This window comes from Eumetopias jubatus, unplaced genomic scaffold (assembly GCF_037043125.1).
Source record: "Eumetopias jubatus isolate StellerSeaLion01/CBP00866 unplaced genomic scaffold, mEumJub1_p1.0 scaffold_10, whole genome shotgun sequence".
Taxonomy (NCBI): Eukaryota; Metazoa; Chordata; class Mammalia; order Carnivora; family Otariidae; genus Eumetopias; species Eumetopias jubatus.
In genome coordinates, this window is record NW_028274816.1 from 3789728 (window position 1) to 3815756 (window position 26029).

Sequence of the window (26029 nt, forward strand, 5' to 3'; positions counted from 1 at the left end):
GGTGCCAGAGGAGTATGCTTTTCACTGGCTTTTGATTCTCTCTCCAGTTTTGCTCAAGATCTTTTATGCATGCTACTAAAGTGGCTGTAGGTGCTCTAGTCTCACAATTAGCAATTAGACCAGGCAGGAGCTTCTTTAATAATAGCTATTAAGTACTTCATGAACCAGAATGGCTATTCAAAGCCACTCTTTGTTCTCTGTAATAATTAGGACGTGAGCTCAGGGAGAGGAGAATTGAGATGCAGCAACCCCCACCTCTATTCCTGTCATTGCTTTAGCATTCAGAACACAGAGTCTCTACCAATGAGTCTTTTAAAGCTTTTACATTTTTGGTGGGAGAACAGAAGAAGAGCAGTATGAAGCTCAGCAGATTTTTAAAATATAAAATTTCCCATTTCTCTCAGAAAACTGAAAATAGCTCTTGAGTTATAAATTAGAAGTCTTTGTTCTTTCTTGTTTTGCTTTGGGTTTTTTTTTTTCCCAAAAGCTTTGGAATTATCACAATGCTACAAATGTAGTCGTGTTTATTCTTTTCATTTTGTTATAAACTTTTACAAAGGAAGAGTTTGCAAACAACAATAACAAATATAAATTCAAAGAACTGTCCAGGCAAAGAAAAAGAGGATGAGAATCCTCATTTTTGGCCAGAAAGAAGACTTTTTTTTCCTCCTACATGGACAATAATGCACTGGGTCGGGGAGCACTCACTGCAGAAATCCACAGGCTCACAGTGGCTCAAGAGGCCTGTCCTTCTTTACGGCTGGATAACTCTGGACACTCCAAGCCAGGTACCAGCCTTTGCTGAGCCCTGAACTCAGCCCACTGGACTGCCCTGGACACAGAGGGGCCTCCAGAGATGTCCATTCCCATTCCTTGCTTTGCCACCTTTGCTTTTTCCTCTCATAATATTAAATACTATTTATGGGCATCTACTCTGTGCCTATGTTTTACATTAATTGTCCCTCTTCCTTCTCAAACGCTGCAAGGTGTGTCATGAATCTCATTGTACAGTTAAGTAAAGTGAAGCTCAGGGAGTGTATTAATCAGGAATCTTTCTTTTACTGAAACAGCCCAAACTCAAAATGGCTTAAGCAAAGAGTATTTATTAGTTCATGTAACCAAAAAAAGCCAAACATATGATGGGCCTCAGGCACAGCTGGATCTATGTGCTCATATGAGCCACCAGGGCCACGTTTCTCTCTCTGACCCTTGTTCCTATACTCTTTGCAAGCAGGCTCTTCCTCCTTGGTGTTAGGGAGATGGCTGAGGCAACCAAATATGCTCCATTTATTAAGTGTGGCAGCTATGGGAGTGCTTGGATCTCCCTTCTAAAAGAAGTTGCTGGGGCGCCTGGGGGGCTCAGTTAAGCAACTGCCTTTAGCTCGGGTCATGATCCTGGAGTCCCGGGATCGAGTCCCGCATCGGGCTCCCTGCTCAGGGGGAGTCTGCTTCTCCCTGTGAGCCTCCCCCTACCCCATGCTCTCTCTCTCTCTCTCTCTCTCATTCTCTCTCTCGCAAATAAAATCTTAAAAAAAAAAAAAGTTGCTATTCAGCTGCAAGGAGCACCATTAGCTGACAGCCTCCAGTTGTACCACCTTCAGGACCCATGCCCCTCCTCATCAACTACTAGTCCACAGCTGGACATGGCAAGGGGTACTAGGGCCTGGTCATTTCTGCCCAGTGCATGACTCCTCTCGCGGTATTTGCTCCAGAGCTCCCTTTGGATGGGCTGAGAATGTCAGATCTGATTGTGCCTTGAGGCTCCCCCTTTATCTTTCACATGCATTATCTTCTGCCTTAAACAAACACATTGCACTTCAAAACCATCTCACCATCTTCCTCCTTATCTCCCTGGCTCCCATCCCCACATGAGGCAGATGTCCTTCCTTCACCAAGATCCCTTTGGATCCCTTTGAACTTTCAGTGTGCTCGTCTAACACTCAGCACCCACAGCTGTGCTGAGGCAGTGTTCTCAGAGCCTCAGGGTTAGCCCTTCACCCTTCCTGAACATTCAGAAGGTCCAGGGCCTAGGTTACTCCCATGCTTCCTCTCCTTGCCTCCCACCTGACTGGTGACTGGCAGGTCGAGAGTTTCAATGCTAAGGCTCTCTGCTTCTAGGCAGACCTCTGGAATATAACCTACCCTCCAGAGCTCCTCTGCAGCATCAGGCCAAAGCAGCCCTCTACAGGACTTTGCCTGGGATCACACCTTGCCTGGCTTTCTCACCTACACTACCCTCCTTCTCCCACTTCACTTCCCATCTGCCCTGGGAGTACTTCCTTAATAAATTACCCACACATGAATCCTCTTCTTAGTGTGCTTTCCAAGAACCCAACAAAGAACCAGCAGCTGGGACCACAGCACCTGTCACGTGGCCTCTTCCACAGAACAGCTCCTACTGGGTCCTCTCCCTATTTTTGTTCCATCAGGCCTATGGGTTGTAGCTGCTTCCTACTGCCATTGACTTTAGCATGCTTCCTCAGGTCTTGATTGCTTCCCGGGGCTCCTTACCACTCCTTTGTAAGTAGCCCTTTCATTAAACTCTCCCCAGTTACTGCTTTGGAGTGTGCTACCTGTTTCTTGCCAGAACCCTGAATCATTAATATGACCATTACGGTATTTATTTTTTTTAGTTATCTCTCTATCTCTCATCTATCTGTCTATCTATAAAATTCATAGTACCCTAGAGGTTTGAAATGAGATGGAAGTTTAACATTGTGGAATGATTGCCCTTTTCCCCTAGCCAATCAATTAGGCTTTGGGACTGCATCTATAATAAGCTAAATTAGAGATAATATTGAAAATCTGATTTTGAAGTTCTTCCTGACGTAAAGACAGAGGTAATGACCTCCTCCTTCCAGCTGGCCCTCAAAAGCCTTCCAGCTGGAAATAACCAGTAAACAACTTGCAAAAGGTGACTTCGGGCGCTAGATGGCAGCCGTGACCCACCAGTGCTGTTGCTCACGGAGGCCATGGACCTTCCCAGCTTGCCTGGCTCTGCAGGTCCAGCAAAAACCAGTTTGCCTGCCGACACTCTCTTCAATCAAGGTTGTTACTCATTCCTTCCACACCGAGGCAGTTTGTGGTTTTCCAGCACCTTGGGTACCTGGGCCTCCCTGCCCTGCCGGAGCCTGAGAAAGTTTCTATTTGTTATGTCCCTTTACCAGCCCTCCCTCAGTGCCTCTGTTACTAGACACTCAAACCCCCATGCAGACTCAAGGCTCTGGATCTCTGGGGATGAGGCTGTAGAATATAAAGGCTCAATACAGGAAATATGAGTGTGTTTAGGCTGCCTCTCCTGGCTGACCTCCACAATTGCTTAGGCTGGCCTCCCCCACCCACTTTGGCTTTATTATTATTATTTTTTTAAGATTTATTTATTTTTAAAGTGAGAGAGCATAAGAGCACCCTCTGGGGGGTAAGGGGCAGAGGGAGAGGAAGAGAATCTCAAGCAGATGCCACACTGAGCACGGACCCTGATGCAGGGCTCGATTCCACAACCCTGAGATCATGACCTGAGCCACAACCAAGCGTCAGATGCTCAACCAAGCGAGACTCCTAGGTGCCCCCACCCTTTGGCTTTAGCAAATGAGTAATATCAGTTAAAATCATTGTATTAATAAAGACACTTTTAGGGCACCTGGGTGGCTCAGTTGGTTAGGCGACTGCCTTCGGCTCAGGTCATGATCCTGGAGTCCCTGGATCAAGTCCCACATCGGCCTCCCTGCTCGGCGGGGAGTCTGCTTCTCCCTCTGACCCTCCCCCCCTCTTATGTGCTTTCTCTCTCTCTCATTCTCTCTCTCTCAAATAAATAAATAAAATTTTTAAAAAAAAAGACACTTTTAGTTGCAAGTGACCAAGGCCCTGTGAAAATGAGGTCAAGCCCATCTGGCTATGAGCCTTTTTACTTAAAAGATGGGAGAATTGTTTAGCCAATAGCTTTTAGAGCCATACATATGTGAATTTATTTTATTTATTTATTTATTTATTTATTTATTTATTTATTTATTTATTTAAGAGAGAGAGAGAGAGAGAGAGAAAGAGAGCATGAGAGGGGAAGAGGCAGAGGGAGAGGGAATCTCAGGCACACTGCCCCCCTGACACAAGGCTTGATCTCACGACCCTGAGATCATGACCTGAGCTGAAATCAAAAGTCGGACACTCAACTGTCTGAGCCACCAAGGCACCCCTATACATATGTGAATTTATTTTATTATTTTTTTTTAAAGATTTCATTTATTTATTTGACAGAGAGAGAGACAGCGAGAGAGGGAACACAAGCAGGGGGAATGGGAGAGGGAGAAGCAGGCTCTCCGTGGAACAGGGAGCCCGACGTGGGACTCAACCCCAGGACCATGGGATCATGACCTGAGCCGAAGGCAGATGCTTAATGACTGAGCCACCCAAGCACCCTACATATGTGAATTTAGACACAATTACATCCACCTGAGTTTTAGGCATGGCTGGATCCAGGTGCTGAAAAAAAAATCAGGAATCTATTTGTCTCCATCTATCTTTTCCCCTTTCTTTTGAACACAAACTCCTAAGTGAAATAAATACTTGTCTTTCTTCATAGTTTTGCTGAGACTCCCAGACTTGACTTAGATCCATATTCATCCCTAGACTAATCACACGATCACTAGTCAAATGCCCATTACTAGAAAAAGGCATAGATCAGGATGGAAATGAGGAAGTCTTGGATTCCCAAGAAGAAAACTCAGGGCACTATTACCTGGAGAAGGACACAGGACAAGCCATGTCAACAGATGCCCATGATAACCAAGCAGGCTAATCCCCTTTCCCCTCTCCCCCACTCACTCACATATCCACTGACTCTTTCAGTACACCTACAAGTCTCCTGCCAGAAAGCCCTTCCACCTTTCCCTCTACACTCCCACCCAGGCAAAAGTCCTGTTTATCCAACCTCTGTGTCCTCCTACCACACAGCCTCCTAACATCCTGTTGTTTTCCTTCATTCAAGATTGTATAGTGACATGCAATTATTAACCTAGTGTGTATCTTTCCACTAGATTATCATCTTTAAGGAAACAAGATTTTGTTGTCCCAAAAGCCTAGTACAGTATAGTGACTGGTACAGTAGGTACTCAGTAAATATGTGTTCATTCATTCACTTGATACTTACCTGTAAGACACTGGGGATAGTAAGTGCAGTCAGACATGGTCTCTGCCTGGCTTCTACACTAGTGAGGGAGACAGTTAAATCAGTGCTTACTATCGAACTGCGATACTTTCTCCAAGAATGGCGGACTCAAGGAAGCCAAGGGGAGGAATATATAAATCAGAAAGATCCAGGAAAGTTTTCCTAAAAAGTTATGAGGTTGACATAACTTTAGAAAAATGAGAAAAATATAACATAGCCTGAAATTTTCCTTGGAGAACTGATGGCCTCAGTCTCATTTCATTAACTGCCTAGAATAGGGATAACTATATAAGAATTAGGCCTTTAGCCAAAACTATGCCTTTAATAATAAAAAAAAGAATGAAAGAAAGAAAAGGGGGCAGTGTCTAAAGCAGAATTTTTTTGGAAAAAAAAAATGAAGTAGAATTTTTTGGACTTTTAAAAAACTAGCTTAAAATGATAGGGAGAAGCTCTCTGATTATATCAGCAACTGGCAAGGCAATGGCCGCATAGTAGGCCCTCAGTAAATGTGTCAATACCTGGATGAAAGTCATTGGAATCAATATGTTCTGCTTAAAAGCAAGAGCAAAGCCAGCCAAAGATAATGGCCCATTAAGAATCCAAGCAGACTCCTAAAGGCACACAAAAGAGATAAAGGGCAAAAGAAATTACTTTAAAGCAGGAAGATTTATATAATGCTGTGTGTGTAGAATAAAAATGTGTCCAGCTTCACATGCCATTTGCTGCCAGGATCTGAGATTGTTACTAAGAAAAGGGTGGGAGGAGGCTGTTGGGGGGAATCAGATGCCAGGCCAAGACACAGGCACAGAAAATTCAACATTTGGGGTTTGAAAAGAGGGCCAGGAACACAAGCCTCTTTTGTTTTTCAGGCTTCTCTTAATTACCATGTTTGAGACCTGGGATTTATGAAAAAAGCACTATTCAAAAGGACAATTTACACTCTGTTATAGAGAAAGCTCAGTCACAGTCCCCAGTTTCCCCTCTGGTTACAACCTGAGTCATTTGTGGAATGGCTGTGTTAAGTGTGGAGGAGAGCTATAAATGGTTTATAAATCAGCGTGTTGCATCACAAACCAAAGTGGTTGCTGCTCCCGAGGCTGGCAGCAAAATCATGAATCAAAGTCTAAAGTTCTAGAACAAGGTTTGTGAATCAAATCTCACAATGGGTTGTCCTTAATGGCGTTCTACAGCTATGCCCTCATCCCCAGATCACCTCGGTGCAAACCACACCCGTCACGCACATGCATGGAACCTGGAAGCTCTTCTTTCCATTCTAAGATGGATGAGCTAATGAAAGGGATCACTTCCCATCACTTTATCTCATAGCCTTTGGTCAAAGGAACCCTACCCTTTATTCAATGCTTACTATGAGGAACACTTCCTCTACTTTGTCCTCAGGATCATTAAATCTCTCTCGATAATGGCAAAGACTTTAGATCTTATCCCATGCCAGTCTCTGTTCTAAGTGTTTCATGCGTGTATAATCAAATTTATGTCACAACAATCTTAGGGGGGATCTTGCTATCATCCCCCACTTTTCAGATGAGGAAGCTTTGGCCCAAAGAGGTTTGGTGACTTGCCTAAGGTCACATAGCCCTAAGGTCACATGGCCCTTAAATGGTTATGCCAATATTGGAACCAAGGTCATTAGGCTCCATAGTCGACACTCTCAACTATGATAATATGCTGCCTTGTAAGTGGGGGTGCCATCTAAGCCAGATGAAGATATCCCTTGTCACAGCCCCACTCTGTTAACCATGCTTGGTCCCAGCTACCCACCCCCCCCCCGACACCGCCACTCACAAAGTTCTGAAGAACCTGCCAACCTCGACCAGGCATGAGCCAATCAGCACATCAGTGTTCCCCTGACCTTAGTTATTGGCTCAGGGCTGGGCCTGTGACTCAGTCAGAGCCAGTGAATCATGATGGGACTTTTCCTGGGGCTTATGGGAGAAGGTAGTCCTCTTCTTCTCTCCTGCTACTGGTGAGGGGAGGATGTGGAGAGAGGAGCTACTACAGCACTTTTACTGCTATAAAGGGAGGCCCCTAAGAGGGAGTCAACAAACAGAGAATATAGAACAAAGAGAAGAACTCCCCAGCACAAGACTACCAGGACATTGCGAAGAGTACATAGTGTTGGGCTCATGCCATGCAATATAATGAGGGCCCCTGAAGTTGGGTAAGGCATATTGCCATGACCTGATTGGAGCCCTGAATCCAGCAACTCTTGAAGTGCCAAATACCTCCACACTGTTTGGTTCCATGAACCAGTGTATCCCTTTTAAAAGCCAATATGAGTAGGGTTTTTTGCAACTTGAATCATAATGTATTATAATCAAAACGATTTCAACAAACCTTGTGATAGCAGAGCCAAAAAGCCCACTAGTTACTGTAGTGAAACAGTAAGATTACTGATAAGATGAAACCATGACTCAAGGCCCTCACCAGGCTAAAGAACAGAGAAAGAGCCAAATTTCTTAAATTCTCAACCATTCTCAAGATTCACATTTTTGGGGGCGCCTGGGTGGCTCATTTGGTTAAGTGACTGCCTTTGGCTCAGGTCATGATCCTGGAGTCCTGGGATCGAGTCCCACATCGGGCTCCCTGCTCAGCAGGGAGTCTGCTTTCTCCCTCTGACCCTCTTCTCTCTCGTGCTCTCTATCTCTCATTCTCTCTCTCTCAAATAAAATAAAAAAATTTAAAAATTTAAAAAAATCTTTAAAAAAAAAGATTCACATTTTTGTACAAATGGACAACAGCACAGATAATCCTCCCTAAATGGCTATTAGTGGATTCACTTTCATAATTACATTTAACTTTAGTTAATGTTAAAATAACTTTAAATGCTCCCAGCAGGGCAGAAGGTTGTGGATCAGAAGTCTGTTGAAGATGAGGCAAAGTCAGCCAGGCATCAAAAAATAGCCAGGGGATTTGGGTTGGTGAGGTGGTCAAAGAGGACTTTAGCCTTATGTATATGTTAATCTCTTATAAAGGAATGTATTTGTAAATCATTCATATAATTAAAAGTTAACTTTAAAGTAGGGTTAGGGCACCTAGGTGGCTCAGATGGTTAAGTGTCTGCCTTCGGCTCAGGTCATGGGATCCCAGGGTCCTGGGATCGCGTCCCGCATTGGGCTCCCTGCTTGGCGAGGAGCCTGCTTCTCCCTCTGCCTCTCTCTCTCTCTCTGTCTCTCATGAATAAATAAATAAAATCTTTTAAAAAATAAAAAATAAAATAATAAATAAAATAGGGTTAAAAGGGCAAGTCATGTAATTGCATTATCATACTTTTTTTGGTAGTTTTATGGTTTTATTAACACAAATATGACATACACATATGCTCGCTGTCTATTCACTTTCCTCACTGTGCAACCTGGCATTGGGCTTGATGACTCTGATGGCCAGGTGGGCTGCTCTTTCCATAGTGGCTTTGAGGTTCTTGGAGGAGTCAATGTGAGCAATTTCTACACAGTAAGATTTGTTGCACTGCAAGCTCCTTGATATGTACTGGGAACTTCCAGAAGGCACTGGGCAGCATGTGCTTTGTTTTCTTGTTGCTCCCATAACTAATGTTGGGCATCAAGATCTGGCCCTTGATTCTTCTGTGTACCATATTGTCAATGCCTCTGGGTTTCTGCCAGTTGTGCTTAATTTTGACATAATGGGTCTGGCTGGTGCTGGATGAACTTCTTGGTCCTCTTTCGAATGATCTTGGGCTTTACCAGGATGGCCATGATGCCAAGTAGGAGATGGCCTCCACCTCCGCAGGCAATGCCAAGGAAGAGCTATCATGCTTCTTTTTTTAAATAGTGGAATCCCTCAAATGAAATGTTTTATAAAACACTATAGTGAACATCTGTTGTGTTTCCCTTCTTTGGTATAGAATTCAAAAATATGATAGCTTGCTTCCTGGGAACCACCTTCGCCTATTCACACTCAACTTTGGTTCAGACACATGGTCTTGATGAAAATATAATAAATTGACTCCTGAGCTCTCCTGGCTCTTTTTTCCTCCATGACAATTCTGGACAGAGACAGCAGTGGCATAGTTTCTTAATCTCCCTGAATCCTCACCCCATCCAAAAACAAAAAAAACAGAATAACTAGGTGGTAAAACCAAAAACAACTATGGACAACATCAACAACAAGGTCAGTTGATAGGTATCCCCACAAAATTCAAAAATACAAGAGAGTGAGGACAACCAGCACCACCACTATGAGATCTACATTATATTCACATTTATACAGGAGAAAGCAGACGGAAGAAACAGCGCAAGTGATGGGCCAGCAAAATTGTATTCACTGAAGGCACAGTGGGCTGATTTGAACAAAGCAGCTGAAGTGATAGACAGTTTGCCTGCTCCAATATTAGATGAGTACAAGGGGTCTCTGATAAGATCTGAAGAGGCTGGAGCAGTTTAAGCAACATGGATTCATAAATCTAATTGACCAAGTTTCCTTCCACAAAACTGATGCAAAGTATAAACTAGTGTTTCAAAACTAGCTAAAAGATATCTCAAAAGATACAAGATATCAAAGATTAACATGAATTAGAACTAGAAAAATATTGCAATTAAGTGACAAACCTTAGGGAAAATTAAGAATAAATAATTTATTTCAGAAATAAAGCTAAGCCAGAAAAAAACAAGAGTGAATACATACTACAGATATTGTCTTTTGAGAAATAGAAGGTGAAAAAAGAAAGGCTTTTAAATTCAGAATAAAGAAAAGAATTTGAAAGAAAGTGATACATATTGAAGTCATGTAAATAAGATATAACATGCTATATTAGGAGTAACTGCAAATGAAAACAAAACCAATGAGACAACATGACATATACTAAAAATTATAATTCAAGAAAATTTTCCTAAAATAAAGATTTGAAACAAGGTGCCTGGGTGGCTCAGTTGGTTAAGTGTGCAAGTCTTGATTTCTGCTCAGGTCATATCTCAGGGTCATGACATCAAGCCCCTCTAGGGCTCCATGCTGGGCACAGTGTTTGCTTAAGATTCTCTCTCTTCCTCTCCCTCTGCCCCTCCACTCCCTGTAAAAAAAAAAAAAAAAAAAAAGATTTGAAACTACATTTTGAAAAGGCACACCTTAAAACTGAAAATATTGACCCAGAAAGACAAATACTAAGATATATTCTAAACTTTAAAGAAAAGACTAAAATTGGCCCTTTTTGTAACTAGGCCAAAAATCCAAGTGAATTATAATGGAAAAAAATTAGATTTTCATTAGACTTTCAACAGCAATTGTTTATGCTGGTAGAAAATAGAGTCACATATTTAAGATATCTAGGAAAGGAAATATGAGCCAAAGATTTTGTATCCAACTGAGTATAAAGGGCACAGAAACAAAGAACCTGCTACCGACATGCTGAAACTCAGGGAATCTTGCTCAGAATTGTGGTCACTTTGAAAAAGAGTTGATTGTGGGGTGCCTGGGTGGCTCAGTCGTTAAGGGTCAGCCTTTGGCTCAGGTCATGATCCCAGGGTCCTGGGACCAAGTTCCTCATCAGGCTCCCTGGTCAGCGGGGAGTTGGCTTCTCCCTCTGACCCTAGCCCTTCTTGTGCTCTCTCTCTCTCTCTCACACAAATAAATAAAATAAAAATAAAATAAAATAAAATAGACTGGGGCGCCTGGGTGGCTCAGTTGGTTAAGCGACTGCCTTCGGCTCAGGTCATGATCCTGGAGTCCCGGGATTGAGTACCACATCAGGCTCCCTGCTTAGCAGGGAGACTGCTTCTCCCTCTGACCCTCGCCCCTCTCATGCTCTCTATCTCATTCTCTCTCTCAAATAAATAAATAAAATCTTTCAAAAATAAAAAATAAAAAATAAATAAAATAGACTGTTATGCTGTGCCTGGGTGACTGTCATTAGAGTGTGCAAGTCTTGATCTCAAGGTTGTGAGTTCAAGCCCCACATTGGGTGTAGAGATTATTTAAAATAGACTGTTTTAGGGGTGCCTGGGTGGCTCAGTCGTTAAGCGTCTGCCTTCGGCTCAGGTCATGATCCCGAAGTCCTGGGATCGAGCCCCGCATCGGGCTCCCTGCTCAGCGGAAAGCCTGCTTCTCCTTCTCCCACTCCCCCTGCTTGTGTACCCCCTCTCGCTGTATCTCTGTCAAATAAATAAAATCTTTTAATTAAAAAAAATAAATAAATAAAGACTGTTTTAACATTAGGTTGTTATATGTAATCCCCATGGAAACCACAAAGAAACTATCTCTAGAATATACACAAAAGCAAATAAGGAGGCAATCAAACCATGTCACTACAAAAATTGACGTAACACAAGGGAAGGCAGTAATAGTGGAAGTGAGGGACAAAAATAATCTGTAAGACAAACAGAAAACAAATAACAAAATGCCAATAGTAAGTCCTTTCTTATCAGTAATTACTATCATGGTAAATGGGCCAAATGCTCAGTCAAAAGTCATAGACTGACCTGAAACTAATATAACACTGTATGTTAATTATACTTGAATTAAAAAAAAAAACCCACATAGATTGGCAGAATGGCTTTAAAAAAAAAACAGGATTCAACAATATGCTATTGTGATATAATAAAGAACGTATTTGGTGCAACATCCATTCATGATAAAAACCCTCTGCAAAATAGGTCTAGAGGGAATATACCTCAACATAATAAAGGCCTTATCTGAAAAACCCACAGCCAGCATCCTACTCAATGGTGAAAAACTGAGAGCTTTTCCCCTAAGGTCAGAAACAAGACAAAGATGTCCACTCTCACCACTTCTTTCAACACAATACTAGAAATCCTAGCCACAGCATTAGGAAACATAAAGAAAAAAAAGACATCCAAATTGGTAAGGAAGAAGTAAAACCCTCACTCTTTGCAGATGACATGATACTCTATACAGAAAATCCAAGACTCCACCAGAAAACTACTAGAACTGATAAATGAATTCAGTAAAGTTGAAGGATACAAAAATTAATACACAGAAATCTGTTGCATTCCTATACACTACTAATGAAGCAGCAGAAGGTGAAATTAAGAAAACAATCCCATTTACAAAAACAATAAAGTATCTAGGAATAAACTTAACCAACGAGTGAAAGACCTATACTCTGAAAATTATGAAACACTGATGAAAGAAATTCAAGATGATGCCAAGAAATGGAAAGATATTCCATGCTCATGGGTTGAAAGAACAAATATTGTTAAAATGTCTATACCACCCAAACCAATCTACACATGTAATGCAATCCTATCAAAATACCAATAGCATTTTTCACAGAACTAGAACAAACAATCCTAAAATATGTATAGAACCACAAAAGAGATCAAATAACCAAAGCAATCTTGAAAAAGAAAAACAAAACTGGAGGGGCGCCTGGGTGGCTCAGTCGTTAAGCGTCTGCCTTCAGCTCAGGTCATGATTTCAGGGTCCTGGGATCGAGCCCCGCATCGGGCTCCCTGCTCAGCGGGAAGCCTGCTTCTCCCTCTCTTACTCCTGCTGCTTCTGTTCCCTGTCACGCTGTGTCTCTCTCTGTCAAATAAATAAATAAAATATTAAAAAAAAAAAAAGAAAAACAAAACTGGAGGTATCATAATTCCAGATTTCAAGTTATATTACCAACTGGTAGTAATTAAAACAGTATGGTACTGGCATAAAAATAGACACATTAGATCAATGGAATAGAACAGAAAACCCAGGTGTTGAGAAAACTGGACAGCCATATGCAAAAGTATGAAACTGGACCACTTTCTCTCACCATACACAAAAATAAACTGAGAATATATTAAAGGCCTAAATGTGAGACCTGAAACCATAAAAATCCTAGAAGAGAGCACAGGCAGTAATTTCTCTGACATTGGCCATAGCAACATTTTTCTAGAATGTCTCCTGAGGCAAGGGAAATAAAAGCAAAAATAAACCAGTGGGACTAAATTAAAATAAAAAGCTTCTGCACAGCAAAGGAAACAATCAACAAAATCAAAAGGCAACATACAGAATGGGAGAACATATTTGCAAATAACATACCTGATAAAGGGTTATATCCAAAATATATAAAGAACTGATACAACTCAATACCCCCCAAAATAATCCAGTTTAAAATGGGCAGAAGACATAAACAGAACATTTCTCCAAAGAAGATATATAGATAGGCAATAGACACATGAAAATATGCTCAACATCACACATCATCGGGGAAATGCAAACCATAACTACAATGACATCACCTCACACCTGTCAGAATGGCTAAAATCAAAAACGCAAGAAACAACGTATTGGTGAAAATGTGGAGAAAAAAAGGAACCCCCTTGTTGGTGGGAATGTAAAGTAGTGCAGCCACTGGAAAACAGTATGAAAGCTCCTCAAAAAGCTAAAAATAGAACTACCCTACAATCCAACAATAGAACTGCTAGGTATTTACCCAAAAAAATACAAAAACACTAATTCAAAGGGATACATGCACCCCTATGTTTATTTCTTCTTCTTTTTTTTTTTTTTAAGATTTTATTTATTTGACAGAGACAGAGAGAGAGGGAACACAAGCAGGGGGAGTGGGAGAGGAAGAAGCAGGTTTCCTGCTAAGCAGGGAGCCCCATGTGGGGCTCGATCCCAGGACCCTGAGATCATGACCTGAGCCAAAGGCAGACGCTTAACAACTGAGCCACCCAGGGGCCCCAAGTTCTTCTAACTTTTTAAGAAAATATTTCTCACTGGCAATATCTACTTTATTTTTTTTTAATTCTTATTTATTTGAGGGAGAGAGAGCAAGAGCAAGGAGGAGCAGCGGAGGGAGAGGGAGAAGGAGACTCCCCACTGAGCAGGGAGCCCGATGTGGGGCTCGATCCCAGGACCCTAGGATCATGACCTAAGCTGAAGGCAGATGCCTAACGACTGAGCCACCCAGGCGCCCCTCACCCCTATGTTTATTGCAGCATTATTTACAATAGCCAAACTGTGGAAGCAGCCCAAGTGTCCATTGAGAGATGAATGGATAAAGAAGATGTGGTATATATATATAATGGAATATTATTCAGCCATAAAAAATGAAATCTTGCCATTTACAATGACATGGATAGAGCTAGAGAGTATAATGCTAAATGAAATAAGCCAGTCAGAGAAAGACAAATACCACATGATTTCACTCATGTGTGGAATTTAAGAAACAAAACAAATGAGCAAAGAAAATAAAAGGAGAGATAAACCAGGGAACAGACTCTTAACTACAGAGAACAAACTGATGGTTACCAAAGGGGAGGTAGGTGTGGGTGAAATAGGTTATGGGATTAAAGAGACACTTATGATGAAAAAAAGTGAAATAAAAGGATAAAACAAAACATATTTGATCTTTGTTCTCAGTTCTTGGCACAGAGCTTCAAAAACCCTTGGAATATCCTGAGTATTAGGAGTGTGTTTAGTTATTCATAACGAGTCCCTTTTAACCATATCTGAGTTTATACTAACAAGGTGGCTCAAGGTGAGCCCTTGATGGTTTCAAGGGAAGGGCTGGCCAAGCCGTTGCTTAGAGGGCTGGAACTTTCAGCCCCACACGGCAAACTCCAGGGAACTGAATGAGTCTAGAGATTGAGTTCAATGGTCAATGATATAAGCAATCATGCCTACCTAATGAAGCCTTGATAAAAACAAGGAGGCTTGGAGAGATTATGGGTTGGTGAGCATACCAATATGCTGGGAGGATGCTCACCCAGAGAAGGCATGGAAACTTTGTGCCATTGCCTCCCATCCCCCATAGCTTGCCCTATGCATCTCTTCCATTTAGCTGCTCCTGAGTTCTTTTTTTTTTTTAAGGTTTTATTTATTTATTTGAGAGAGAGAGAATGAGAGATAGAGAGCACGAGAGGGAAGAGGGTCAGAGGGAGAAGCAGACTCCCTGCTGAGCAGGGAGCCCGATGTGGGACTCGATCCCAGGACTCCAGGATCATGACCTGAGCCGAAGGCAGTCGCTTAACCGACCGAGCCACCCAGGTGCCCCTGAGTTCTTTTTCTTTCTTTTTTTTGAGTTCTTTTTCTTTCTTTGTTTTTTTTAAGATTTTATTTATTTATTTATTTGACAGAGAGAGAGCACACAAGCAGGGGGAGTGGGAGAGGGAGAAGCAGACTTCCCACGGAGCAGGGAGCCCGATGCTGGGCTCCATCCCAGGACCCTGGGATCATGACCTGAGCCGAAAGCAGATAACCGACTGAGCCACCCAGGCACCCCTGAGTTGTATTCTTTATAATGAAATTGTAATCATAAGGACAGTGCTTTCCTGAGTTCTGTGAGTCATTCTAGAGAATTACTGAGCCTGAGCGAGGTGTCATGGGACCCTTGAGTTTGTAGTTGTCTGGGCAGAAGTGCAGATAGCTTGGGGACTCTACCTGTGACTAGTGTCAAAGTGGGGGTGGTTTTGTGGGACTGAGCCTTTAACCTTTTAGGTCCTAAGTTCAAATTCAGCTCTGACACTTATTAGCTATGTGATCTTCACAAGTAGCCCATATCTCTGAACGTCAGTATTCCTATCTATGTAATGAAGATCACAGTGATAAGTATGTCATAGGGTTGTTCTGAGCTTGTATGAGACAACGCAGTAAAGTACTTAGCACAGTGTCTGGACACATTAAAAATGCTTAATAAATATCAGCTATAATTTTAAAAATATTTTTATTAATAAAGAAAGCTTTGTACCAGGCCACCCTGGTGCTAAACCCAAATCACATATAATGTTCTAGGTAAACATCTATGCCTATTTCCCCAGGCATAAAATAAGAAACACATTGGGGCGCCGGGGTGGCTGAGCTGGTTAAGCGTCTGCCTTCAGCTCAGGTCATGATCCCAGAAGTCGGGCTCCCTGCTCAGTGGGAAGCCTGCTTCTCCCTCTCCCACTCTCCCTGCTTGTGTTCCCTCTCTCACTGTCTCTCTCCATCAAATAAATAAAATCTTAAAAAAAAAAAAAAAAAGAAGAGACACATTTCCTTTCTTAAAACACAGAGGGGTCTGAAGAATGAACAAGAGCTAGAATTTAAAAGCCAAAAGAATAGGGACGCCTGGGTGGCTCAGTCGTTAAGCATCTGCCTCCGGCTCAGGTCATGATCCCAGGGTCCTGGGATCCAGTCCCACATTGGGCTCCCCGCTGAGTGGGGAGTCTGTTTCTCTCACCGCCAGCCACTTCCCCTGCTTGTGCTCTCTCTCTCTCTGACAAATAAATAAAATATAAATAAATAAAAGCTAAAAGAATAAATGAGAGCTACAAAGCATAAGGCCTTGCATAAATATTTTTTCTCTTGAGTTCCTAGGTCCTGAAAATATTTTGCAAGCCTCTCTAGGTGAAAGATTCTGTGGCTTCATGAAGAAAATATCTGGGGAAAGGTAGAGAGGGAACCAGCTGGAAATATTGATTCGAGCCATTGCTTAATATTTTGTCTGCGCTTTAAGGCACTGAACGGCTAAAGTCACTGAATTTGCTGCTCAGGATTCTCTTTATGTTGGTCCCTTGGACTGTTTCTCAAATCTTTCCCAACTGTCTTTGACTAAAGAAGTAAAGTCAAAGAGTTCATATCCCTGCAGGATCAGGAAGCAAGCAATCAAGGAATGTGGAACAACAAACACACTCTGAATGAAAGAGGTTGTATTTGCTCCTGAAGCTTATACAATTGCTCTTTCTCATTCGCTCCTCTACCCTTTCCTCTGCTCATGCTCCAATACCTCCTGGATTTCCTTGAGTCGGTTGCTAAGACCACAACATGCTGCCTCTGCTTTGAAATGTTATCAGTGCAATACTGAACTCTAAAGACTGCTTTTGTGAAATGTCTTTATTCTGTCTCCATCTCTAAATTACACTTATGCTGAACATGTTAGTTGCCTTGTCTAGCTTGACTTTGTATCTTTACAAGTTTATCTTTAACCCACTTTGCTCCTCATTTTGAAAGCTTTACTGATATGTGTGTTCTGGCTATTAGCTCAACTCAACTAATATTTGCTTGTTAGGGAGGCAATAGTTTGACACAAATTGACTCAGAGCAGATGGGATCTCAACAAAATACCCCCGGGCGCCTGGGTGGCTCAGTCGTTAAGCGTCTGCCTTTGGCTCAGGTCATGATCTCAGGGTCCTGGAATCAAGTCCCACATCGGGCTCCCTGCTCTGCGGGAGGCCTGCTTCTCCCTCTCCCACTCCCCCTGCTTGTGTTCCTGCTCTCGCTATCTCTGTCTCTGTCAAATAAATAAATAAAATCTTAAAAAAAAAATACCCCCGAATTTTCTCCTAAAATTTCAAGCCTTTGACTTAAAAAAAAAAAATGAGGCCTTCCTTTCGAAAGGGAATCATTGAAGAGCAAGGATGGGTGCTGTCTGGTATGTGGCAGAGAGAGATGGAGAAGCCTGGCCAAATGCCTCCCAGAAACGCTCAGTAGCCATCTCTGAAACAGGCCATAAGCATTCTAAGATTTACATTGTTTCCCTTTTATAATTTTCTTGCAATATACAGGAAATCCTTGTGATTATTTTTTATTATGGCAAAATATACATAATAAACACTTTGCTATTTTGAGCATTTCTAAGTGTACAGTCAGTGGCATTGAGCACATTTACATTCTTTTTTTTTTTTTTAAGATTTTATTTATTTGACAGAGACACAGCAAGAGAGGAAACACAAGCAGGGAGAGTGGGAGAGGGAGAAACAGGCTTCCCAAGGAGCAGGGAGCCCGATGCGGGGCTCAATCCCAGGACCCTGGGATCATGACCTGAGCTGAAGGCAGACACTTAACAACTGAGCCACCTAGGCGCCCCACATTTACATTCTTCTGTAACCATCACCACCATCCATCTCCAGAACATTTTCATCATCTCAAACTGACACTCTGTACCCATTTTTTTTTTTAAAGATTTTATTTATTTATTTGAGAGAAAGAATGAGAGAGAGAAAGCACATGAGTGGGGGGAGGGTCAGAGGGAGAAGCAGACTCCCTGCTGAGCAGGGAGCCCGATGCGGGACTCGATCCCGGGACTCCAGGATCATAACCTGAGCCGAAGGCAGTGGCTTAACCAACTGAGCCACCCAGGCGCCCGACACTCTGTACCCATTAAACAACTTCCCATTCCACCTTTCCCCCAGCCCTTGGTAATCTAATTTCTGTTTCTATAAATTTGCCTATTCTGGGTGCCCTTTATAGAAGCGGAATCACAATAATTGTTCTTTTGTGCCTGCGTAATGTGCCTCTGTCCTTTCTACTTAGCATAGCGTCTTTACGTTTCATTTATGTTGCAGCATGTGTCAGAATTTCCTTCCTTTTAAAGATCGAATAACATTCCATTACATTTTGTTTACCCAATCTTCTGTCAGGGGACAGTTGGATTGTTTCCACCTTTTGGCAATTGTGAATAATGCTTTTATGAACATAAGTGTACAAATAACTGTTCAAGTCCCTGCCTTCAGTTTCTTTGTGAATGCAGTTTACCCAGTAGGTGGAATTCTATGTTTGTGTTTTTAAAACTTATTTTTATTTTTATCATTATTTTTTAAAACACTGATAATACATTAAGCAAAAAAAAAATTAGTCACCAATAAACCCACCACTCAAAGTGGTAGAGTGTCACCATTAACAGTAGAGTGTTTATTCTTTCAGACTTTCTAATCTACCCTAATATCCACAGGGAAAAGAAACTTTAAAAATATCATTTTAGGGCACCTGGGTGGCTCAGTTGGTTAAGCGACTGCCTTCGGCTCAGGTCATGATCCTGGAGTTCCAGGATGAGTCCCGCATCAGGCTCCCTGCTCAGCAGGGAGTCTGCTTCTCCCTCTGACCCTCCTCCCTCTCATGCTCTCTGTCTCTCATTCTCTCCCTCTCAAATAAATAAATAAAATCTTTAAAAAAATAAAATAAAATAAAAATATCATTTTAGGGGCACCTGGCTGGCTCAGTCTGTAGAGCAGGCAATTCTTGATCTTGGGGTCGTGAATTCAAGTCCCATGTTGGGAGTAGAGTCTCCTGAAAGAAAGAAAGAAAAAAAGAAAGAAAGAAAGAAAGAAAGAACGAAAGAACGAAAGAAAGAAAAAAGAGGGGAGGGAGGGAAGAAGGAAGAAAGAGGGATCATTTTATTAGTCTTTCTAGCTCCAAGCCATCTTGGGCTGCTCTGGGCGGGGGCCATCCAACTCCTATGGCAGGAAGGTGGTGGCCACAAAGAAGATGAAAAAGTCACTGGAGTTATCAACTTTAGGCTCTAACTCATTAAGAAAAGTGAAAAGTACATGCTGGGGTACAAACAGACTGTGATGATCAGACATGGTAAAGCAAAACTGTTCATCCTCGCCAACAACTGCCTGGTCTTGAGGAAATCTGAAATACAATACTGCACATGTTGGCCAAAACTGGTGTCCATCACTAAAGTGGCAATAATACTGAATTGGGCACAACATGTGGGAAATACTACAGAGTATGCATTCTGGCTATCATCAACCCAGGTGACTCTAATATCATTAGAAGCATGCCAGAACAGACTGGTGAAAAGTAAATTGTGCAAAATCTTTCTTTAATAAAACTGGCCTGAGCTTGTTTTAAAACTGTTAAATATATAAATATATATTTATAATTAAAATATATAAGTATATATATTTAAATATATAATTTTAATTCTCTCAGCAACCCTCTGAGGAAGACACTGTCTTCACCTCACTGACAGGTAAGGACACTGAGGCTCAGTGAGCAGAGTTTTGCAGCTGTGACTCAGGGAGTCACTTGGGTTGGAAGGGGAGGCTGGAATGTCTTCAAGCTAGAGCCAGTAACCCAGAAATCAGGAAGAAATGCAGGTCGTTCTGCAGATGAGGAGGCTAAGGCCAAAGAAGAGGACAGCGCTGGCTCAAGGTCACACAACAGATTAGTGACAGATTGGGAACCGGAATTCAGAACTCTCTGATCAGTGCTTTTCCCACTATGATACTGCCTAGCCTTGCATTGTACCTGTGGTTCTCAAAATTTGGTGCACACCAAAATCCTGATGATAGGAGGGGTGCCCAGCTGGCTCAGTCAGTTAAGAGCTGGACTCTTGATTTTGGCTCAGGGTCATGAGATTGTCCAGCTCTGAGCTGAGCACGGAGCCTGATTAAGATTCTCTCTCTTCCTCTGCCCCACCCCCGCTCATGCTTTCTCCAAAAAAAAAAAAAAAAAAATTTTTTTTTTAATTAAAATTCCCGATTATATGGCACCTGGGTGGCTCAGTTGGTTAAGCGACTGCCTTCGGCTCAGGTCATGATCCTGGAGTCCCGGGATCGAGTCCCACATCAGGCTCCCTGCTTAGCAGGGAGCCTGCTTCTCCCTCTGACCCTCTTCCCTCTCGTGCTCTCTGTCTCTCATTCTCTCTCTCTCTCTCAAATAAATAAATAAATAAAATCTTTAAAAATAAATAAATAAATAAAATTCCCGATTATAGGAAAATCCCTGGGCAAACCCACCCCTAGAGTTTCAGAACCAATAAGTCTGGAATTGGCACTTCAGGCAAACATTCAGGAGCTCCTTAGATAATACTTTAGAATCATTGTCCTGGGCCAAGACATTTGTTTATTGGGGGCATCAACTTTCACCCAGCTCCCCAAGTGTCCTTGGGAGCAAGAGATCAAGAGTTTCCTCTAGGGTGCCTGGGTGGCTCAGTTGGTTAAGTGACTGCCTTCGGCTCAGGTCATGATCCTGGAGTCCTGGGATCGAGTCCCACATCAGGCTCCCCCTTCTCTGTGGGGAGTCTGTTTCTCCCTCTGCCTCTGCCTGCCACTCCCCCTGCTTGTGCTCACTCTGTCTCTCTCTCTCTATGTCAAATAAATAAATAAAATCTTAAAAAAAAAAAAAAGAGTTTCCTCTAAGTCACCCAAGCACCCAGCTTGAGCACGATCTGACATTCTGGAAGGTCTTCCATCCCCCCTGTAGCCCCATAATGCCCATCTGTTTTTCTTGGAAGACCCTCTTACTTTCTGTTTCGCAGAGTGGAACATCCCTCACTGACTCCAAGAACTGGCCACTCTGCCTTGGTGGGGGCTACCTTTCCCGTACTTACTATGCACTGCCCTTCTGCTGGACTGCAACCACCTCGAGAGCACAGACCTTATAGAGTCTACTTCATTCATTCATTTATTCATTCAACAAAAATTTACTGAGAACTTCTGTGTGACAGGTGATATACTAGATTCTGGGGATGCAGAAGAACCTGGCCGTTTCTCATCATTCCCTAGTCCAGGCCAACACTGGACTTTGTTGGTGCCACAGTTCATCCTCCTGCACCCTCAACTGCCCCTCTCCAATCCATCCTCATGCCACAGAATTTTAAACATGAATATGATCATGTGACTCCCCTACCCTAAGCCCTCCAGAGGCTTCTAATTGTTCTTAGGATGAAAACTGAAATTCTCACATTTAGGACTTAGGCTGCCTGTTCTAAATCACTCACCTCTGACCCTTGTCTTCCAGCCCTGCTTCTCTCCCTCACTGTCTGCCCTGCAGTCACCCTAGCCTTCTTGGAGCTCCTTGGCGGTCCCTGGGTTGGGACATTTTATGCCTCTTCACTCACACTGAGGTGGAGTGTGAGGTGCAAGATGGATATTAGGGATCTACTTCTGTAAGAGGAAGTGGGAGGCAGCAAGATTGAGCAGAAAAAGAAAAACCGTGAAGCAGGCCTGCCAAAGCCTCAGCCAACCTCCTGGGGAAGCCTTGGAGCAAATACTGCTCCAGCACTTGCTGAGTCTTGCCCAGTCGCTGAGCCTAGGTTCTCCTGTTAGGGTGTGATGGCAACCTTAGGCCAGGCAGTTCTGTGCAAGTGAGGCAGACCCTGATGGCACTGGCAGGCGGAGGCTGGCTATGGACCACACCCCTTGGTTGAAGGCAAATTCTCCCCTGCCTTTTTTTTTCAGGCAAGGTTTCCCTTGATGAGTGAGGGCATATCCCCGTGTCTACCACACCCATCAGTACCGCTACCCCTTATCATCCTGCCAGGCTTCTCTGGGCAGTTCTTTTTTTTTTTTTTTAAGATTTTATTTATTTATTTGATAGAGAGAGAGAGCAAGAGCAGGAACACAGGCTGGGGGAGTGGGAGAAGGAGAAGCAGGCTTCCTGCAGAGCAGGGAGCCCGATGCGGGGCTCGATCCCAGGACCCTGGAACCATGACCTGAGCCGAAGGCAGACGCTTAATGACTGAGCCACCCAGGCGCCCCTCTGGGCAGTTCTCATAGGCTACTTCCTCTGGGAAACCTTCAGTCAGACTTCTGGGCTATAAGTACTCATAACTGTCCTTTTTCTCCCCAGCAGTTATCACAGTTTGCAATCACACGCTTGTGTGTGTGCTTATCTAATGGGTGCCTGCCTTTCCTAAGAAATTGTATGTCTGTGTAGGCAAGGACCATCTGTGTGACTCACTATAGTCCTGGAGCTCAGTTCAGCACCTGGCACACGGGAGTTGTTCAGTGAAAACTTGTTGAGGAATGACGACTAGTACCATGTCTTGCAAACAAATGACTCTCCCAACTGTGTGGGTCGTCAAGGACTTGTGTATTTGGAGCTCTCACCCAGCTCATAGGGAGGACTTTCATGACTGTTTCTTTTTTTTTTTTTTTAAGATTTTATTTATTTATTTGAGAGAGAGAGAGAGAGAGAGAGAGAGCCGAAGAGGGGTAGGGTCAGAGGGAGAAGCAGACTCCCCGCTCAGCAGGGAGCCCGATGTGGGACTTGATCCCGGGACTCCGGGATCATGACCCGAGCCGAAGGCAGTCGCTTAACCAACTGAGCCACCCAGGTGCCCCCTCATGACTGTTTCAATCAGGTTTTATCCTTAATATTTAGAAACCTGCTCCTGCCCCACCCCAATCTGGTGTAGGGGCAAAATTAAGGCAAAGTTCACTCTATTGCCACCATCATCATCACAACCACCACCCAAAAGCCTTTCTAGGGTTCAGTGCATTGCAATGGCAGTGCAAATTTCCAAACCCAGAGAGCTACACAAGCCTGGTCCCTGCATGTATGGACTGAAGCGCTGGGTTAGAAAACACAGTCCGTGCTCTGCATTTGACTGTGCCACCTGAATAAGTCACCTAATCTCTCTGAGCTTCATCTGCAAGATGGGGATAATGCCTGCCTTTTTCACTTCATTGATGTCTATCAGGTTCAAATGCAGTGATAAGTATGAAAGTACTCTATAAATTGTAAAGTGTGGTTCACAGGAAAGAAAGGGAGCTTTCTTCTCGTGCAGGCTGGCAAAGGACATGATTGGGACATTAATTTGTTTTCTACAATGATGACGTGTGAGCCCATGTCGATGGACTGTGTGCTAGGCATTGTTTTTCCCAGTTTTGCAAATGGATTTGTGCTCACCTTTCTATGCCCACCCACCCTCCCAGCTCCCCTGCCCTTTCTGATCTGGGGTGGAGACAACAGGAAGTACACCGACCCTTGGGTGAACAGTGAGGGACTGTGTTTACATCATATGCGGGTCAAGGTTAAATGTGTTTTAGAGGAAGACGAGTGTGTGGGTGTGTTTCTCCACAACAGGGCAGCGCAGGTGAGAACGTGATGTTGAAGGCAGTGGAATCCTTAGAGAAGCCAAGCTCCCCGGGGGGAATGTCTTACCTGGAGGCTGAATACCTGGCCACTGGGACAGAGGCCGGGAAGGAGGCAGTATCCGCGTAGGTGCTAGGGGTGGAACCATTGATCAGAAGTCCAAATAACTGTCCTTGGTGGGCAAGCCAGTTTGCTAACATAGGAATATTCAGAGAGATTTTCATTTCTGCTGCTCCCTCAATCCCCTTTTCCCCTTTATTGGTAATCAACTTATTTAATCCAAGTATATGGCATTCTCTTGACAAGGATGAGTAAGACTGACCCACAGCACTAGGTTCCAAACTCCTGGCTTTTTCAGAGTTACCTCACTGAACTATCTTCACAGTCCCAAGAGGTAAGTGTGTCCCCCCATTTTACAGATGGGGAAACTAGGCTTACAAATGCTAAGTAACAGCCAAGAGGTAAGTGATTATATGTATCTATGTTCAAACCCAGATTTTCTAGTACCTTTTCCCCTACACTGCTGTGTTTACGTGCCCCTTGCCCCCTACTTCCATAAATCTAATATTGAGTGTGTGTGTTTGTTGGGGTGAGGGAGCTTTGGGCTCTTTTTCTGCAGGAAAACACCTAGACACAGAATTTCCAAGAGGGGAAGGGACCTTAGGGGTCATTTAATCCAATTTACTTTGCCAATAGAGAATCTGAGGCCCAGAGAGGGAAAGTGACTTCTCCCACATGACCTCTGGATTTTGGTGTCTCAGACCTGGTGTCTTCCATTCCGGCTCTTGCCCTGCACTCACTCTGGGGGTGCCAAGGTGACTTTTCCTGGTAATACCTTTGCCAAAAAAAAAAAAAAGCTACCCTATGCTGAACATTCATTCTTCAACAAATATTTACTAGTTCCTACCTATCTGCCAGGAACGCTTACAGGTGCTATGAATAAAATGAATAGGAAAAACTGCCCTTCTGGAGCTTACATGGTGAATGCAGGAGGTAGACCATAAGCCGGTAAGAGGTATCTAAACAAGGTAACTTCAGATACTTGCAAGAAAATAAAGAGGTAATGAAGGTAGGGAAGTGCTACAGATGAAGTCAGGAAAAGCCTGACCACCTGGTACATGCCTGGTGCTGGTCCTTTAATTCTCACAATCCTTAGAGGCTAGGGTCAGACCTCCGCTTTGCTGACAAGGAAACTGACGTTCAGAAGGGTAAGAAGTGGCAATCAAGTCCCGAACTCCTAAGCTCCACTTCCTACCAGCCCCCGTTGAGCTGCCACTGCCACCTTCGGGTCCTGGATGATGAAACCCGAGGCGAGGACTGCACCATCTCTCAGCCTGTCTCCTCGCAGGTGTTGGATAGTGCGGGGGGGTGGGGGGAGGAGTCGTGAGAGGGTGGGATGCGGCTCCAAGGAGACACGGCAAATAGCTCTAAATTCGTAGAAGGCTGAAAGAACAGCCCCTGGCCCTGCCCCAGCCCAACTCTCCAGCCCAACTCTCCAGCCCCTCAGCGGGGACAAAGGAGCCCGCCCGGCCCCCGGCAAAGTCTGAAGACCGTTCCCGCCTCTGGCCCGGCCCCCTATCAGGCCAGCGCGGAGCACTATGGGACTTGTAGTTCAACCAGCTCTCTACATCGGCTCTGGAAGAAGACTGGGGAACTACAAGGCCCAGGAGCCAGTGGGCAGGTCCGGGGCGGACCCGCCGGCTGTGGGTGTGCGAGCGCAGGGGGCCGGGCGGTGCGGGCGCTGGGCGCTGAAATGCGGCTGCGGGTGCCGAAGCCCCGGGCCAGTTTTAGGCGCGCGCGGTAGCTGGGCGCAGCGAGGGTTGGCCAGGCGGCGGCGACAGGCACGTTGCATGCGTGCATTGGGCGCAGCTTTTGCAGAAATTGCTTTGGCTCTGCAGTAGCGCGGTGGAGGGTCCGAGTCGCCGGGGGATGGGCACCCGGCCCCGGAGCCAGGCTGGCACCGCTCGCTGAAAGGGCCCTTGGCTGGGCTTGGGGGTGGGGGCACTGGTGCCCGCCTTGGACTGTGCGCGACGTGTTTATTCTTTTTCTTGTAGTGTCAAGGTTTCCCTGGACGGGCGCGCGATGCAGCGGGCAGCGGCACTGGTCCGGCGGGGCTGCTGCCCCCGGACCCCGGGCCCGTGGGGCCGTAGTCAGAGCAGCGCAGCCGCCGAGGCCTCGGCAGTGCTCAAGGTGCGGCCCGAGCGGAGCCGGCGCGAGCGCATCCTTACGCTTGAGTCCATGAACCCGCAGGTGAAGGCTGTGGAGTATGCGGTGCGGGGACCCATCGTGCTCAAGGCCGTCGAGATCGAGCTGGAGCTGCAGCGGGTGAGCGCGGGCGCCGCGGCCCGCCAAGCGGGAGGGCCT

The 26029-nt window shown here is 44.2% G+C and overlaps 1 protein-coding gene and 1 pseudogene across 1 annotated transcript in view; both read left to right on the forward strand.

The window, feature by feature from the left end:
* Positions 1-19309: 19309 nt before the first annotated feature.
* LOC114199368 (large ribosomal subunit protein eL30 pseudogene) lies at positions 19310-19646 on the forward strand (annotated as a pseudogene).
* A 6080-nt stretch (positions 19647-25726) lies between these two features.
* The window catches only part of GPT2 (glutamic--pyruvic transaminase 2), a 32690-nt gene continuing 32387 nt past the window's right edge, over positions 25727-26029 (forward strand). Inside the window, exon 1 of the mRNA XM_028091258.2 lies at positions 25727-25990. Coding sequence (XP_027947059.1) covers positions 25748-25990 — 243 coding nt within the window. The 5' untranslated portion in view covers positions 25727-25747. The remainder of the gene's footprint in view (positions 25991-26029) is intronic.